This window comes from Plecotus auritus, assembly GCF_963455305.1.
Source record: "Plecotus auritus genome assembly, chromosome: 3".
Classification (NCBI taxonomy): Eukaryota; Metazoa; Chordata; class Mammalia; order Chiroptera; family Vespertilionidae; genus Plecotus; species Plecotus auritus.
In genome coordinates, this window is record NC_137772.1 from 187,331,429 (window position 1) to 187,350,759 (window position 19,331).

The following is a 19,331-nucleotide window of genomic DNA, read 5'->3' on the forward strand; positions in this document are numbered from 1 at the left end:
CACGTTTTCCAACATAGCTTATATACTTCTTCAAACTACAAAGGCTAAAAAGTAGTGGTTAGACATGACTAGGAAGAAAACGGTTGTCAAGAAATAATATGTTGACACAATATCCAGGAAACAGCACCTTTTAGCCTGTAAGAATGAAAGGAGAAGAAACCAGAAAGCATGTCACACCTCATACACACACACTGACGGCTAGGACTATGCTGGAAAGGTTCAACTGTCTTCAGGATGTGTTACCAGAGTATATTACATCTGGTGAATACACAGAAAAATTATAGAAAAATACTTCAAAAATAAAGATTTGTGTCCTTGAACAAGTTTCAGTTACTGAGGACTTTCCCAATGTGGAGTCTCTTGACAGTGGCGATGGCACCAGGTTAGACACCACTGTTTTGGAGAGCAGGCAAGCATCCTACTTTTCCAAGATGCATATAACAATGCTTATAAATTATTCTTAAGCAAATCTGCTCACACGACAATACTCACTAACAAAAGGTAGCGTTCCTGTGCTGATGTGTTTCGAGCAGCTAGTTTAAGGATCTGTCCTTCTTTTATTAGTTCATTGGAAGGATTTACAATGTCTTCCTCTTCTCCCAGCATTTCATAAATCTCTAAGAGTTTCTTCAGGTTATCCTAAGAAATGAAAACAAAGCACATCAACATCAAATAAGGAAGTTTCACCTTAGTGGTTTTATTTTATTTATTTTATTTTTTAAATATATTTTATTAATTTTTTTACAGAGAGGAAGGGAGAGGGATAGAGAGCTAGAAACATCGATGAGAGAGAAACATCGATCAGCTGCCTCCTGCACGCCCCCCACTGGGGATGTGCCCGCAACCAAGGTACATGCCCTTGACCGGAATCGAACCCGGGACCCTTCAGTCCGCAGGCCGACGCTCTATCCACTGAGCCAAACCGGTTTCGGCATACCTTAGTGGTTTTAGTAATACAACAACCTTAGCTAAAATATGAATAACTCAGAAGCATCTGGAACTAAGCATAAATTTTGGTTTAAAATACGTTGATTGTGAGGAAATTAAGAGAAGATTATTATAGATAACATTAAACAGTTTATAAACAATCCTTCTTGTTTACCTGCACCAATTCATTTTGATACAAACTTTAGATAATATTAGGCTATACCACTGGCAATTATCTAACTAGAAGATTCCCGTCTCCTCTGAAAACCACTTACCATTTTTCTTATTGCACTATTAGAATGGCTTGCTGCTGTAGATATAATTTCCAGTGATTCTAAATGGAGAAAAATAAAATAAAATAAATGTATATTGTCCTTACTATGCTACTAGATAGATGAATAACATATACTTTACAATACAATAAGAAATCTGGAAAAAGAAAAAAGAAAAGCAGAAATCTGAGACCAAAGATCTATAATAATAAAAGTGCAATATGCTAATTAGACCAGACAAAACCAGGGCTACAACGGAAGCCCGGGGTCCCGGGTGCCTGTCGGCAGCTAGAGGGAAGCCAGTGCCGGCAGCCGGGGAAAGGAATGCCTACCCTTGCACAAATTTCATGCATTGCGCCTCTAGTACATAATAAAAGCAGGGGGCAATTTCCATTTACAAACTGGATACTTTCAAAAGTTCATTTGTAAGTAGATCAATACTTGGAACTTGAAGGGTATTTCCTCATTGACAATTATTAGGCTTACAGATAGATTTAATCCATAATGGAACTTTCAAAATCAGCAAACACCATGTACACTAGCTTGGGACAAGGCTCTCTGCCAGGTGCTTTCATAGGTATTAGGTCAATTACTCCTTATACAACCCTGAATGGAAAGTATATTCGCTCCATTTGACAGATGAAAGAAATGGAGTGTGATGTGTCTTGGCTAAAGTGACACAACTATGATATTAAAGAGCCACATTTAAAACTAAGTCTTCTGACTCAAATTTCTACAACATTTCAGTGGTATTATTTTATTCATTTTATGAGCAATTTAACCACTAAGTAGAACCAGCATTCTTTGGGAAAAGACAGCCATAGTTCTAGCCTCAGCCAAAGCTGATGGAGGGTTTTGCTGCAGGGGTGCGTGGTATGGAGAGATGGCAATGGGAACTCATGGTCTGAGCAAGGTAGGAGGCCTGGGGTCCCGGGTGAAGCTGGGGAAGCTGAGGTCTCCTGCTGGCTCCACCCCAGGGAATGATCTCAATACTAAATCAGGTCCTACTCTCTTCCTTTCTTTTCTATCTTGTGAATCCTGGTGGGTTAATTCTGTTACAACAGCCTCTAGTCTCTGGACCAAATTTTCTGTCTTCCTTGTTCCATTACTAAACATATTGCACTTTCGTTGCTTTCCCAACTTTTATGTCTCCCTCTGTGATTTCCTTAGAATTTTAGTGTAAGTAGAAACAGGAAATCAAAAAGAGTAATAAAATATCATGTTGCCAATTTTGTCATTTTTGACATGAGCACATAAGAGGAAGTCAGAGTCTTTAAGTATAGAAGAAACTGAATTTTAATTACGTTCTGGAGAACTATGCTGATACGGGCAATTCTGTGCATTCCACACAGAATCCATGGGAGAGGGAAACAAAGCAAGACAGGCTGGGGCTACTGCCCAGGAGACCAATTTGAGGAGTAGCAGTGGTGACTCCCACCTCCAGCCCAACTACCACCAGTTTGGCCACTAACACCAAGAACTCAGGCCAGATGTATGGAAAGTGGAGATGAAATAAAAAGTGGAAGAAAGCAAGTCAGGAAAGTTCTAAATGGAAGAGGGAGAAAGGGGAGAAGAGCAGTTCCTGTGGTCACTGACTCACTTGGATGGTGGGAGAATCAAATCAGAGACAGCCTGTGTTCAAAAAATACCCAGGCTCCTAGACCAGTGGTCGGCAAACAGCGGCTCGCGAGCCACGTGCGGCTTGCGAGCCAATTTGCTGCTCTGTTGACTAATGAGTTTGCCAACCACTGTCCTAGTCCAAAGATTGTGTTTTGTGTTTCTCATCTCTTATCAAGGTACACTTATAATGCAAGACAAGAAATTATTAGAGGAAGTAGCGATGCTTTAATATTATACACCAGTATTGTTAATACTTGTTGAATATGAACCCGTTTCTATTTCTTAACTTTCATTCTTACCTTCACAGTTAATAGATTTTTTTAAAAATATATTTTTATTGATTTCAGAGAGGGAGAGAGAGAGAGAAACATCAGTGATGAGAGAGAATCATTGATTGGCTGCCTCCTACATGCCCCCTAATGGGGATCGAGCCTGCAACCCAGGCATATGGCCTTGACTGGAATCGAACCTGCGACCTTTCAGTCCGCAGGCTGACACTCTATCCACTGAGCCAAACCGGCTAGTGCACTAATAGATTTTAAGTACATGAGAGAGTAACATTATTGAAACCTTTGAGCTTTAAAGAAAGCCTTCCTTTTATTATCTAAAAGACATATATGACAAGTCTATAATATACTAGTAAAAGACAACTAGCAGAATAGAAATAACGTTTTCTCATGGGAAAATGTTAACTGACACTATATAGCATCCTTTTATCTTCTGAACAGGTAAAGTCAATTCTGCTTAGGTTATTTTGATATAATAAATGCCATCTTATCTTTCTCAGTATGCATCAACCTATCTAATTAACCAGCAGCACTAGTAATTCCGATGGCTGTATTCTTCCTGTGAGAAGGTAATTGTATATTGCCATCCCAGATGTCTCTAAGACTGTAGGTTGTTTGATTGTTTTGTTAATCCTCACCCTCACTGATTTTTAGAGAGAGTGGGAGGAAAGGGGGTGGGGAGAGAGAGACATTGATGTGAGAGAGATACATCGATTGGTTGCCTCCCACAGGCTCCAAGTTACAGGCCGGGGATCCAACCGGCAACCCAGGTATGAGCCCTTGACAGGGAATCAAACCCACAACCCTATGGTCCACAGGCCGACGCTCTAACTGCTGAGCCAAATGGGCCAGGACTCTAAGACTATAGTTTTATATTTCAGAGTTAATGATTAATGAGAAACCAGCATGAGAAATATGATTTGCATTGCTCTAAAGTGCTTGCCTAATTGAGGTGCTGATAACAACGTCCAGTGAGATTATTTTCTGGCACCAATATTTTCCTGCAGTGTCTATCAGACCTATATCTTGCATTGGAATCACAAAGCTGCTTCGCCACTACATTATCCCATAATGGAAAAGAGCGGGGAAAGCATTTACTTTTCGCATCATTCCAGTCTGGAGAGTCAGGGGGCAATTTCCGCAGGTAGTCCTTCAGGAGCATTTCATACCGAGGAATCCGCTGCACGGGTTCCAGCATGTGGTGCTGCAAGGTCAGGCTCCCACAGACCTTCTGTTTCTGTAATTGGAAAGGTTTGTAAGGATAGATTTAAGAATAAGGTTAGCTAGTCGAAAAATGTAATACAGAGCTTTCATCAAGGGCGGTATCTCCCTACAAAGTACGGTCTGTGTATCATCTGCCTTAGATATAACTGCAGTACTATTAAAAATAGGAATTTTCAACCCCATCCCAATCTATGAAACAACAATCTTTGATGTTAGGGCCTTGGCATGTGCATTGAAAACACCTTCTTCCATTGCAGTTTGAGGACCACCAACCGAGGGTAAGAAAGGAAAGGAAAATCAAGCAGGATTTTAAGCAAGAAAATTCCAGATTGCTGGCAACCACTTCAATTAGTCATTACAAGTCTGTGTGAGGTCATATTATTAAATCATACTCTAGAGATTTTCAAAAGAAGCATCTACTGTTTAATGAGCTTCACTAAGAAAAATTTTATTAAATGACTTTGGACTCAGCAGAAACTATTTTATAATAAGGCCACTACAAACGTCATTTCCTTTGAACTTAAAAAAGACTCTACACAGGATGACAAGATCTGATAATTTCATTATCTGTCAGAATTTTTCATTAGGTCATCGCATTCTTTTCCATTACAAACCAAACTCCTTAAATAGATTTTTTTTCTGGGTGGAATTGAATCTATAGCATTTGTTTTCAATAAGCTGTTGACATAAGAAAGGGAAAATATTACTTGAAAAGTAAGATGTGTTCTTGTTCATATTAAACAAAGCATGAATCTTCTGAACATATTTATTCAACTCATACCATGATTAAGGCAAGGTTATACAAGTCGTATTAAGACACGATGTTAGCATTTAAAGCAAACAAGAAACCAAAGGCTTCACAGAGAAAGGAGCATTTAACCTGAACTTGGATGAGGGCAGGCTTTGGGTGGGAAGGCAGGTGAGGAAGACCAGGAGGCAAGTGAAGATAGAGGGACCCTGGACAACAGGCCCAAGGCAGTGGGGCATGAAACATGGTCAATAAAAGGGAACAATGGAGTTTTGTTAGCAAATAATATATTTGTATGGAAACAGGATGAAGAAGAAACAGTAATCTGGGGTAATAATGTCAAACTGAGTTTAGTATTGTTTCAGGTTTTCATGCAGAGGAGTGATATCATTAGAGGTCTACTGAGATCAACCTACTGCAATATGGCTTTAGGAAGATGTGGGGAAGCTAGTTTGGAAGTCATTATTGTAGACCAGGAAATGTAAAAAGAGCCTGAAATTAGCATGGAAGCTGAGGGGTAATGGCTTTACTTAATAAATATTAATGTTATAAGTTTAGCTATCTCTTTTGATTTTCTCTAACAAACATATTTCACACACACACACACACACACACACACACACACACACACACACACCCCAAAGATAATATTACTGATCCAAAATGTGTACATAAAGAAACTGTGGCTCAGAAGAGTTAGGACAGCTTTCTAAGGTAAAATGATTGTTAAGTGGCAGACGAGGATTCTAAATTAAGTTAGCTGATTCTCAATCCATCACGCCTTTCACAGCCCCATCATTTCCTCATAATATGGAAATGACAGACATTGCAGAGACAGATTTCTGATTTGATAAAATATTGACCACCATCACCAGCATCGTGTAGTGAGCACTTATTATGCACCAAGCTCCATGGTAAGCACCTTGAACACAGTATCTCACAGGCAAATAGAGAGAAGGAGGGAACGCAAAAGAGAGCAGTCAAGGGACACAGAATTCCCAACCCCAGAAACGTATGTGATCTAAAGAATTCCTTTTAAATATTTAAACTTTAGCACAGAATAGTTATTAACAACTTCGACTAGGGAATCAAATAGAAGTTACTATGGAATTATTAAATTTTATTATTCAGGTATCATAACATTTTTAAAAAATCATATAAACAAAGTCACAAAAAATCCAGAATAATTATGTTTCTAAAATATCAGGATTTATAACAATTATTCTTTTTAAACAACGTTCTTATTGATTTTAAAGAGAGAGGGAGGGAGACAGGAATATCAATGAGAGAAAAACTATAACTATCATTCTTTATATTCATTTATATTCATTCCAACATTTCAACCTCTGAAAGAAAGCAGGAGAGGCACAGAACTAAATGGGAATTCACTTTGTAATTTACATGGACCCTAACAAAAGCACTCTCTTGCTCTCAAAAGCAAATGGAAAATTTACTGCTCAACACATGGCATATGCTCAATATTTTAATTTTGTAGAGATGGTTTTTACATAATTCAGAGTCGAAGCAATTTGGCTAGGTATCTCAGACAAATATCACAATCTAAATTTTATATCTAGAAACTTTATGATTTGTACAGAACAACCGGTGCACAGCCTTAAACAAAAGAGTCATATTACCTGAATTTCTTCAACTACTGATTTGAACTGGGGAATACGCTCTGTCATGTTTTTAACCAATTCCACTGCGTTATCAAATCCTTTCACATATTCTCCATACATCTTAAGGAATGGTGCCAATTTCTGGAGGATGTCACCAATTCTAGGGGTAGTTTCCCTGTATAAAATATAGAAACAAGTCATTAAGATTTCTTATAGAATGAGTGAATTAATAGGACTTCAAAAGAAGTAATCACCTTTCTACACACACCCTGTGCTTTATCTGATTCACTCTGCTATGAGATTGGTAGAGAATGAAGGAAGGTAGAAAATTAAGCGAAGTTTAGGAATGATATAGTAAAAAGCGATACTAAGAATCTTCAAGCTCCAGATTACTCATAATATCGTTATCTTTGCTAGTCAAAACAGTTTGAAGAGCAGAGATGAAATCCTTTTGAACTAAGTTGAAAACGTACACCTTCTATTATTGGTCTATAGCATAAAAATTTAGCCCAAATATTTGGCTACAGTTCTGTGTAACATTAGTATTTCAATTTAAAAGCTGAATAACACAGCATCTAGTATGACTTCCTTAGACATATCATTTGCTATCTACTCCTTACCATTCTTGCATTCGTTTCTCCAGTTCTGGCAATAGGAATTTACTATGGAAGGCATTTATTGATGAAATATTAGAAAAGATTTTATTCACCATCTCTGCTGGAAATGAGCCTCGATTGGCCTCTTCCAATAGTTTGCAATAAAATACCTGAATAAGAGAATAGAGCAAACATTACTTCAAATGTATTGGCTTACCACCTGGCACTGTGCTATGCACATAGTAGGTTCTTTAACAACTTTTTGTTGAATAAATGGAAAAATTCATGATTCAAGAAATCAATCATTTTTGAACTGTAGGACTGAGTATGTGTTTTGGTTAAGAAGAACCAGTAATTACAATTAGGAAACTTTGACTCTAAGGTAGGCTATGCCTTTTTTTATGGGATGTTAACCTTTCTTGTGCCAGAGAATTTCCAACTGAGGTTAACAGAATTTACTTTTCCTATCCATAAGTAGAATTAAGAGATTTAAAAAAAACAACAAGAAAACTTTACATACACATCATAATTGTGGCATTTTCCACTCCTGCTTATGTCCTTTACTACATATTGCCTTTACTGGTATTGTCATTTGTTGCATACGTCTCTTTTTTCTATTAAAACTGTACACAAACTTGGGGAGGGAAGACATCATAATTTAGTTTCTACAGAAGAAAAGGTACTTAATAAATAACTGGTCAGTGGATGAAAAAAGAATATTTCAGTTCTCTAATGTTTTCCTGCTTTTCAGTAAAAAGACAAAAAAACAAAATCTGCAATCTTAGCTCTACTCCCCTCGGGCTCCTATACCTCTTGCCATTGTGTTAAATGTAGGCAGAAGTAGGTCTGATCCTTCATAATGTCCAGATGGTTGTTAATTTTCTAAATTCACCTCCACTGCATTTTCTTAAGGCAAAAAGAACACAAAATTATGTCCCTAGAGACTCCAATAGATAAGATATATTAGTAATTAAGAGTCTAAACTTCTCTATGGTCAGCAACAATAGCTGAACAAGCTAATATGGCTGGGGGGAAAAGGTGGGGACACATCCAATTTTTAAAAAAGACGTATCTCCATTATAGGAATACTTAAAAGTGTCAGGTCTGTGATCCCCCATGAGGAAAAAACGTTGTTTCAAAGATACAAACTCAAAATAAATTGACTGACATGAAGAAATTCTTTGGAAAGTAATATTTGAGTTGCAAACTCATTATTTCAAAGAACACAGCTTTAATTCGGCCCCTGGGGGCTCACCATAACGGGAACTCTAGGACTTTGATGATAGGGAGCATGCACAGGACCACCTGCTCCCATGAAGTTCCAGTTTTCCAACGGCAGAAGAGGGACAATTCTTCTTCAACTAACACTCAATCATGGCAACTCTCTCTTCTAATAAGAGGAGTCTGTATTAGCAGACAATCTACCAATTATCTTACTCTTTTATCACTGAAGCAGGATTAAGAGACCTTAGTTTTCAACAGTTACTCTTACAATACATTTTAAAATGTTTTCACGGAATTAGAATATTTATATGGAACCACAAAAGACCCCAAATAACCACAGCAATCTTGAGAAATTAGAACAAAGTTGGAGGAATCACAATACCAGATATCAGGCTATAATATAAGGCCATAGTAATCAAAACAGCAAGGTACAGACATATAGATCAACAGACCAGAATAGAGAGCCCAGAAATAAACCCACACCTTTATGGTCAATTAATATTTGACAAAAGAGGCATGAACATACCATGGGATAAAGACAGTCTATTCAATAATATTGAAAATTGGACAAACACATGCAAAAAAAGAAACTAGACCACCTTCTCACACCACACACAAGAATAAACTCAAAATGGATTAAAGACTAAGATGTTAGACTTGAAATCACAAATTCCTAGAAGAAAATATAGGCAGTAAAATCTCAGACATTTCTCTTAGCAATATTTTTTTCTGATATATTTCCTTGGGCAAGGGAAACAGAAAAAATAAACAAATGGGACTACATCAAGCTAAAAAGTTTTTGCACAGCAAAGGAAACCATCAGCAAAATAAAAAACAAACCACTGAATGGGAGAGCATATTCACCAATAGTACATCTGATAAGGGGTTAATATCCAAAATTTATAGAGAACTTATATAACTCAACACCAACCCCCCCCCCAAAAAAAAAGAAACCAATCCAATTTAAAAATGGGCAAAGGGCCGAAACCGGTTTGGCTCAGTGGATAGAGCGTCAGCCTGCGAACTGAAAGGTCCCAGGTTCAATTCCGGTCAAGGGCACATACCTTGGTTGCAGGCACATCCTCAGTGGAAGGTGTGCAGGAGGCAGCTGATCGATGTTTCTCTCTCATCGATGTTTCTAACTATCTATCCCTCTCACTTCCTCTCTGTAAAATATCAATAAAATGTAAAAAAATAAAAATTAAAAAAAAATCAAAAATGGGCAAAGGACCTGAATAGACACTTCTCCAAAGAGTACATACAGATGGCCAATAAATATGAAAAGATGCTCAATGTCACTAGTCATCAGATAAATGCAAATTATAACCACAACGAGGTATCACCTCAACCCTGTCAGAATAGCTATCATCAATAAATCAACAAGTGTTGGTGAAGTTCTGGAGAAAAGAGAACCCTTGTGCACTGCTCGTTGGAATAAAGATTGGTGCAGCCACTGCAGAAACCAATATGGAGTTACTTCAAAAAATTAAAAATGGAACTGCCTTATGACCCAGCAATTCCACTTCTGAGAATATATCCGAAAAATCCAAAAACTAATTTGAAAGAATATATGCACCTCTATGTTCATTGCAGCATTATTTACAATAGCCAAGATTTGAAAGCAGCCCAAATGCCCATTAGTAGATGAGTGGATAAAAAAGCTGTGGTACATTTACACAGTGGAATACTACTTGGCTATAAAAAAAGAAGGAAATCTTACCTTTTGCAATAGAATGGATGGATCTGGTGAGTATTATGCTAAGTGAAATAAGCCAGTCAGAAAAAGACAAGTACCGTATGATTTTATTTGTATGTGGAATCTAATGACCAAAATAAACTAACAAACAAAATAGAAACAGACTTATAGATACAAACTGACAGCTGACAGAGGGGAGAGGGATTGGTGAAAATGGTGAAAGGTTAAGCAAAAAAAAAAAAAAAAACAACAATAAAAAATAAAATAAACCTCTTAAACACAAACAGCAGTATGGTGATTACCAAAGGAAAAAGGGATGGGGAGAGGTAGGAAAGGATAAAGGGGGGATAAATGGTGATAGAAGGAGACTTGACTTGGGGTGGTGAACACACCATATAATATACAGATGATGTATATTATAGAACTGTACACCTGAAACCTATATAATTTTATTAAGCAATGTCACCCCCAATAAATCCAATTAAAATATAAATAAATAAAAATAAAGAAATACCGGGAGGAAAAAACAACTTTCTTTGCAAATGTGCATCTGAAATGACACTCAAGGCTCTACCAGGATGAAAGTACAAAATGTGATAAAGTAGATTCACATATTCAACAAATACTGACTGTGCAACTTTACATCAGTCACTGTATTAAACGTTTCCTACAAGGCTGAGCAAGTGAACTCTCAATATCCCTTCTGGCCCTATGACTGCAGCCACTCAGGTCATGCTCATAAGGCTGAACAGCAAACAAACCAAACAGAATCAGTGATATATTCATGTTAGCATCACATCAGAATCACAATCTCTCATTTAGATTATCATAGAAACATAGCATGGAGAATCACAATAAATGGTCAAGACTAGTGTTTAGGGTTGAAAGACATGGATAAAAGACACTTGTGTCTTGTACTGAAAGTCCGTCACTCTGCTCTTTATGAAGTATAACACTTTATACCCAGTGAATTCACTGATAAAAGCTAGAAATGTCATAAATTTCTTTTCACTGGCCAAAAATGGTCAGGTCTTTCTCTGTAGTTTCTAAAAACTTTAATTATCAAGTTAAAGTAATGTATAGTGCCGAAGATTAAAATAATTCTGAAATGGAAAATATTACCTGATCTAAGAGGTCAAGTCGGTTGACGTAAGCTCTTTCTGTAAGCAAAAGTTCATTGGCTATGTTGTGAAGTTTTTGCTCATTTGTCTCCTACAAATAGAATAGATATGCACATATTAGGAAATAAAGCTTGGACAGTATTTCTCAAGTAATAAACACCTCATCAAATGGTTTGATTAAAACAGTGTTCTCAAGCTTCTCAGGTAACCCAATTCCTTTCAGCCATCAAGGAACATCCAACCAGAAAGTAACAAAATTAGAAATGGGCAATTTGCTAGATATAATGTGTAACAACTTTTTTTTTTAAAACATAGTTTATTGATTTTTAGAGAGAGAAGAAGGGAGGAGAAACATCGATGTGAGGGAGCAACTTCGATCAACTGCCTCCTGCACACCCCCTGCTAAGGATTGAGCCCGGAACCCGGGGATGTGCCCTTGTGTGGGATCAAAGTGGCAATCTCCAGGTTCACAATGACGCCCAACTGAACCGCACCAGTCAGGGCCTGTAACAACGTCTCCTGTGACGCCTGTAGCAGTCAGTTATCACTATCATCCATCTTTGTCTTGAAACATCTTTTAACTTTTCCAGTTCCCAGACACAATACTTGTTTTTTTTCCCCACCTCTCTTTGGACATAATTTCATCATTCTCTCAGTCATCTTCTCTAATTGTCAGCTTTATGCACAGAACTTTTTGCCCTTGCAAAAAAACATTTCATTGTGGAAAATTTCAAACTATAATAATAAAAGGGTAATATGCTAATTAGACTTCCTTCCAGACGAAGTCGGGCCGGAGGAAAGTCTGGGTACCGGGTGCCAGAGGGAAGCTGGTGCCGGCAGCCAGGGGAAGGAAGGCCTACTCTTGCACGAATTTCGTGCATCGGGCCTCTAGTCATATATACTAGTAAAAGAGAAAAGAGTAAAATGAACCTCCATGTGTCCATTGCTGAGATTCAACAATTATCAACTCGTTGTTAATCTTGCTTCATCTATGCCACCTACCTTCTTCTACCCATTTTGTTGAGAGAGAGAGAGACATCAATCAGTTGCCTCCCATATGTGTAAGGTCTGGGGCTGGGAAAGCAGGAACTTTACAAACTTTGCTTTCTAGCCTGCTTGAATAATGAGGAAAATAAACTTAAACTTAAGCTGTAGGCCAGAGACTAGATATGCCCATAATTTCAATGCCATGCCAGGTGCATTTTTTAATTGGATAGAACTGTGTTGTTTTCAAGGCCAGCAGCGAGATAACCACTAAGTGCACATAGGGCTGGCTCTTTAATAAAAAGGGAAGTTCTGCTTGTAACCTTGCTTAGAATTTGAATTCATTTTCTCTAAGCCCACTGGTGAAGCCCACCGGTGAATAAAGTGTGACTCCCCCAGCCTGTGCTCTCGGACCGCGGGACCTCACCCGAGAGCTTTCAATAAATGCGATTTTTCGCTTTTAACCTGCTTGACTTGGTCAACTTATTGGTTTCGGTCGGGTTAAGTCTTACATCTCTGATTAAACCTTACAATATGTACACCAACTGGGGATCAAACCCACAACCTGGGTATGTACCCTGACCTGGAATCGAACCCATCACCTTTTGGAATACAGGATGACACTCCAACCAACTGAGCCACACTGGCTGGGGCCTTTTACCCATATTTTAAAATTAAATCCACACTTTATTATTTTTAAAGAAGAAAGGGGAAATGAAGTATTAAATTTCAGAAGTGAGAATGGGTGATTTATAGGTAGTTGAGGGAGAGGGGAACATACATGGCAGGCAAATTCTTTTCTTTCAAATTCCTTTTATTTTTTTAAAGTATATTTTTATTGATTTCAGAGAGGAAGAGAGAGAGAAAGATTGAAACATCAATGATGAGATAGAATCATTGATCCTGCACCCCCTCCCCCCCACCAGGGATCGCACCTGCAACCTGGGCATGTGCCCTGACTGGGAATCAAACCGGCAACGTTTTGGTGCACTGGACATGCCCAATCAACTGGGCCACACGGGCCAAGGCAGATATTTATTAAATATATCTGTAGACCCCTGCTAGTTCCTTGAGGATGGGAAGTTTTTCCTTATTAACTATCTCCTGCGTCTACCACATGCTTCCAATAAAATATTGACACCAATAGAATATTTTAAGTTTCACATACCTAACTATTGTTGGACAGTTATTAAGTTTCACATACCTAACTATTGTTGGACACTTTGACATAGTGTTAATGTAAACGTAAACTCATCTTTTCTGGAAAACACCATCCCCAAACTTTACCATCTTGGCAATGATGCCATCTCTTTCCAGTTATCTGTCTTTGGCATCTTGAATTACTTTAAACTTAGTTCCCTATCACAAAACCCAGTCAGCTACCAACTCTTCTCATGCCATTGTCTTTTTCTATTTTATTTTTATTTTTTGCTATTACGTCTTTAGCATCCATGTCTTAAGTTTTCATTGCTGTTACCCTGTTTTGCTCAAGACCAGGCCAATCAATAGTTGCCAAATGCTCTGATTCCACTATTTTTGGCTCTAACCCACCTTGTATACTGCCGTATGAGGGGTGTTTCTAAAACTTTGCTTTGCCCAGGTAACCCTACTTTCCATAGAAAGAGAAGCCTTCAAGAGTCCTCTCCTCAAAGACAGGATAAAATCCAGATTCTGGGTACCATTCAGGGTTGTTCAAACCTGGTCACTTCCTCAAACTTCTCTCTCACTGTATCTTCACAGGCACACTTTCCTCCAAACATAGTAATCTATCCACCTTCATCCGAACATGTCCCCGGCCATCCCCAAACCTTTCTTTTATCCTCTCTGTCTGGCAAATGCTATCACTGTGCCTCTGTAGGTGTTTAAGACTTACCTTCCTTTCGATGGCCGGCTGAATTTCCACCCCTCGTCTATGGAGCCTTCTTTAACTATCCAAAGCCCTTCGGCTTGGTCCTATTAAAATGCATTTTTTATTTTATACCTAAAATGTGTTTTTTATTTAGAAAGTTCTACCTACTTTGCTGAAATACCCTTTCACTCTAGGAGAGTATTAAGTATAATAAAGGTTTAGTAAAAACTCTAGTACCAAAACAGACCAAAGTATATTTTAACCATGGTCTAATCTGCGTAAATGTTATACTTTTAAACTGTATAAAATACTATTAAGCTGTAAGAATGCTTCACTGTATCCAACATATAGGACATCTACTTATGTTTTATAAGCAGCATCTAATTCTAATGTGGAAAATGACCAAATTGCTTCTTACAGCAGTACTGAGGTGAGGTATTTTTATGTGAAGTCTTCAGGTAAAGTAACACAATACTGTTTAAATAATTTGTGGTCTCAGAAATACTGAAATAACAACTAAGTAGTCAGCAAATCCCCCAACTAGTCAAGGTTTTGTTTTAACTTAATAAATTCAGGGTGAAGCACTAGCATTGTTACTTACCTGTCTGCTATCCTTTCCCCCCATTTTTTTTAATCCTCACCCAAGTATATTTTTCCATTGATTTTTAGAGAGAGTGGAAGAGAGAAGGTAAGACAGAGATAAACATGGATGTGAGAGAAACACATCGATTGGTTGCCTCTTGCACATGCCCCGACCAGGGCCTGGGCCAGAGAGGAGCCTGCAACCAAGGTACGTGCCCTTGACCAGAATTGAACCCAGGACCCTTTGGTTCGCAGGCTGACGCTCTATCCACTGAGCCAAACTGGCTAGGCCTCCCCCAATTTCTTAATGGTATCCAGACTTGGTTCATGTAACTCACCACTATGTAGCCTTTCCTTTGGGGAAGTAACCACTGTCCTCCCAGATTAAAAGGGGGCCCTGATTAGTGTAATAATAATGGGTACACAGTGATTGGTTCAGGAAACAAGGAGACATGAGGAAATGTGTATAGCAGCGGGGAAGAGGAGGTTCCCTACTCTGAAAGGAAGAACCACGGAAAAAGAGCTCTCTCTTTGCTGCTCCATGTAAATGAGGGACCTATGTAGGCTTCAATGCTACGAGCAGCCATTCCATAACCACAGAGGTGAAGCCAGTAAAAGTTGCCATTGTTTAAGCCAGGTCGAGTGTTACTGTTGTTATTTGTAGCATTCTGATTAATACAGAAAACAAATACTATGAAACAGATGCAACATATTCCACGAAATTTAAAAACGTTCAAGTAATTTTTAAATAATTACTACTTATAGAGAAAGTAAAATACTTAATGACCTAAAAATGTGACTTTGAAACTGTTAATAAGTGAACACAAATACACAGTAAATACATAAGAAATCTGTCAACATTTCAGGGAAAGAAAAAGCACTGTGTTATTCCACACACAGGAAATACTGATCTGCATCAACACTACAAGATATTTGTGTTTGCTTTGTTTTTTTAAAGCCAGATTGATTGACATAATGTACAAGTGATAGTAAAACTGACCCTTTTGGTATAAAGTTTTAGTTTTGACAAATGCTTGCCATCATGTCACCACCACCCCAATCAAGGTGCAGAACACTTCCGTCAACCTCATCTCAGGTCTCTTCGCACTCAGCCCCACTGCTCTCACAGGACCTGTGCCCGGAAACGCTGAGCTATCTGTTCCAGAGTGTGTGAAAACGGGATCACACAGTCTGCACCTTTTGCATCTGACTTCTTTCGTTTGTCAAAATACATTTGAGATACATCCATGTTGTTATTAGTAGTAGTAGTAACTGTTCTTTTCAAGCTTCTGGTTTTATTCTTTGTGTGTGTGTGTGTGTGTGTGTGTGTGTGTGTGTGTGTGTGTCTTTATTGTTGAGAGTATTACAGATGCCCTCCCTTTGTCCCCCCACTGCCCCCCCTCCACCTGGTTCCTACCCCACCCCAGGCCTTCACCACTCTGTCTTGTCAGTGTCTATAGGTAATGCATATATGCATATAAGTTCTCTGGTTAATCTCTTCCCATCCACCCCCACCCCCCTTCCCTCTAAGATTCCTCAGTCTACTCCATGTTTCCATGCCTCCGATTCTATTTTATCCATCAGTTTATTTGGTTCATTAGATTTCTTGTTCATTTATTTTGATTTTTAGATTCAATTGTTGATATGTATTTATTGCCATTTTATTGTTCATACTTTTCCTCCTCTTCCTCCTCCTCCTTCCTCTTCTTAAAGAATACCCTTCAACATTTCATGTAATACTGGTTTAGCTTTATTCTAATAGTAGTGATGTATCTTTTTGACTTGCATTCTTTTATATGTTCTGATTCTAGTTCTGACAAATATCTTTTTTAAAAAAAAGATCCTGCAGAATGTGTGCTGTAATGAAATAATGTGCCTTTTATTTGTCAGAATCCATTAACCAACAGGCCAGACTATTATTGCCACAAAATGAAGCCACCCCTGAAGTCTTCCACATCCTATGGGATCTTAGGACACATATGCAACAATCTTTTGCTGACTGCAAATCATATTTTAGCTGAACATGGCAAATTGTGGGTATCCTGGTAATATTTTGCAAAATCCAAGGGGATGACAGCAGTTATTAACAAAAGCTATGTTCTTTCCACACAGATGGTCTTCTAACGTTAGGTCCCTGACCTTGCCAAAACTAACACAAAGATAAGCAAAAGTAAGTTTGCTGATGGGTTTAATAACTCACGTATGTTTGTGAAAAATTACTAGGGATTTTGTGGTTGAGGTCAGGAAATCACTGACTCAATGGAGCTTTGTTTTAGGTTAATCAAAACAACAATACTAATGCCACTGTAAAACTATCTAATCAGTACAACATCCTTATAAAATAGATACCATTACTTTTCTTATTTTACAGGCAGTACCATACACAGAACAAAACAAAATCCCCAGGCTCAAAGAGGTCTGGGAAACTTGCCCAAGGTCACCCAGTTAGAAGGTAACTGAATCAGATTCTTATCTGTTGTATGTGATTTTAGGTAACTATTCACTAATAGTTGGCTCTCACTCTAACCTTTCTTTGCAACAACAACAACAACAACAAAAACAAGGCTGCATTAGTGCCTACAAGTGAACAGACTAACAAAATACTCTATCCACTTAAAGATGGAATATGGTACCTACTACACATTTTAATTTGTTATTTTTTCAATAAAAATTCTATTTAGCCCTGGCTGCTGTGGCCCAATGAATAGAGTGTTGGCCCAAGCGCTGAAGGGTCTGGGCACATACCTGGGTTGCAGGTTCAATCCCCAGCCCCTGTTAGGGTATGTGTGGGAGGTAACCATTCAATGCGTCTCTTGCATTGATGTTTTTTCCTCTCTCTCTCTCCCTCCTTCCTTTTCCTCCCTTTCACTTTCTCTAAAAATCAATGGAAAAATACATCCTCTGGTTAGGATTAACAACAACAACAACAAAATTCTACTTAAAGCTGACTTTTCAGCATTTTAGTACTAATTATCAGGTATAAAAATTCAGTCATATTTCATGTAATAATATAATGGTTTCCGACTTTAAAAATTAATTTAGCCCTAACCGGTTTGGCTCAGTGGATAGAGCATCGGCCTGCAGACTTGGGTCCCGGGTTCGATTCCGGTCAAGGGCATGTACCTTGGTTGCGGGCACATCCCCAGTGGGGGTTGTGCAGGAGGCAGCCGATTGATGTTTCTCTCTCATCGATGTTTCTGGCTCTATCTCCCTCTCCCTTCCTCTCTGTAAAATATCAATAAAATATATTTTAAAAAATTTAGTTACTAAAATTAGTTTAGTTACTAAAACTCATCTGCAAGTACCTTTAGAGGGAGAAATATACGATCCCTCTGCAGGCATGGGGCTCTTATTCCTCTATCAGACTTATGCTTAAATAACAGACAAAGTAGTTATAAAATTGTTGGTACATTGGGGCTGTAGCCTGATTTTTTAAAAATAGAAAGTTAAATAGGTAAAGTTATATAATATTAGTTCTTATTGTTTGCCACTTCTAAAGTATAGAACCCCTACTTTGTGCTTAGCACTTTACTAAGAAGTCTTGTGATTTATTCTTGTGATTCTTTGGCAAACAATAATAGTTACACAATACTGATTTAAGAAGTAATCCTATCAGGTTCTATTGGAAGCTAACACACAGGCTTGACTTTTCAAAATAATGACAAATATGTTATTTTAAAAGCATCTTACTTTTGATATCCCTCTTTACAATAGAGGGATTGGGTTATACTTGCATATTGAAAGCTGATTCTCAGAGTATTATTGCCTCAAACAAAAATACACTAGAGTAGCCCTGGCTGGTGTGGCTCAGTGATTGGAGTGCTGGCCTCTGCACCTAAGGGTCTCAGGTTTAATTCCCGGTCAAGGGAACGTACCTGGGTTGCAGGTTTGACCCCTGGCCCGGGTCGGGGTGCATATGGGAGGCAACCGATATGTGTGTATTTCTCACATAGATGTCTCTCTCTCTCCCCCCATCTCCCTCCCTCTCTCCCTCCTTTCACTCTTCTAAAAAAAAATGTCAATGTAAAAAGATCCTTAGGTGAGGATTAACAACAACAAAAAAATACATGAGTATGTCTCAAGTACCAGATTTGAAAAAGATACACTCCTCTTATAAGAATAGACTAACCAATGTACTCTTCTCTGCTGCCCTCGGACTTCTCTCTGCTCACTGCACTTCCAAGGCTATTACTGTGTACTCTCACACCTCCCGTAACCTCTCCCACAGATCTGCTCCATTCTCACTGGGGTTAGGTTCAGCCCCGTTATGTCACTGTACCTGCGGGCTCATGAGTGTGCTCCAGGGTCAGTTCTGCCTCCTTAGCCACAGATGTCACCAGCTCCTATAGTTCTTTTCAGACCTTTGACATGGCTTTCCCATAGGGCAGGAGCCGGACCAAGAGCTCCTTCCCACTACAGTTCACAGAGTTCACTAACTGGATAGGCAGAAAATGTGTGTGTGGAGCCAGTGAGTCATTCTTCAAAATCGTAGTGCCTACCCCCTGCCATATGCCTCAAAAACACCAGGTGGGGGAATGGATATTGCAGAGAGATTTTGAAAATGTTAATGAACAATTACAGC

General features: G+C 38.5%; 1 protein-coding gene across 1 annotated transcript in view; it reads right to left on the reverse strand.

Annotated features, from left to right (window-relative positions):
* The window catches only part of FGD4 (FYVE, RhoGEF and PH domain containing 4), a 230,057-nt gene that overhangs the window by 24,220 nt on the left and 186,506 nt on the right, over window positions 1-19,331 (reverse strand). Inside the window, exons 5-10 of the mRNA XM_080662971.1 lie at window positions 11,336-11,425; window positions 7,318-7,463; window positions 6,716-6,872; window positions 4,205-4,343; window positions 1,203-1,261; window positions 493-639 (exon numbers count right to left, since the gene is read on the reverse strand). Of these exons, the coding sequence (XP_080519097.1) occupies window positions 493-639; window positions 1,203-1,261; window positions 4,205-4,343; window positions 6,716-6,872; window positions 7,318-7,463; window positions 11,336-11,425 (738 nt within the window). The remainder of the gene's footprint in view (window positions 1-492; window positions 640-1,202; window positions 1,262-4,204; window positions 4,344-6,715; window positions 6,873-7,317; window positions 7,464-11,335; window positions 11,426-19,331) is intronic.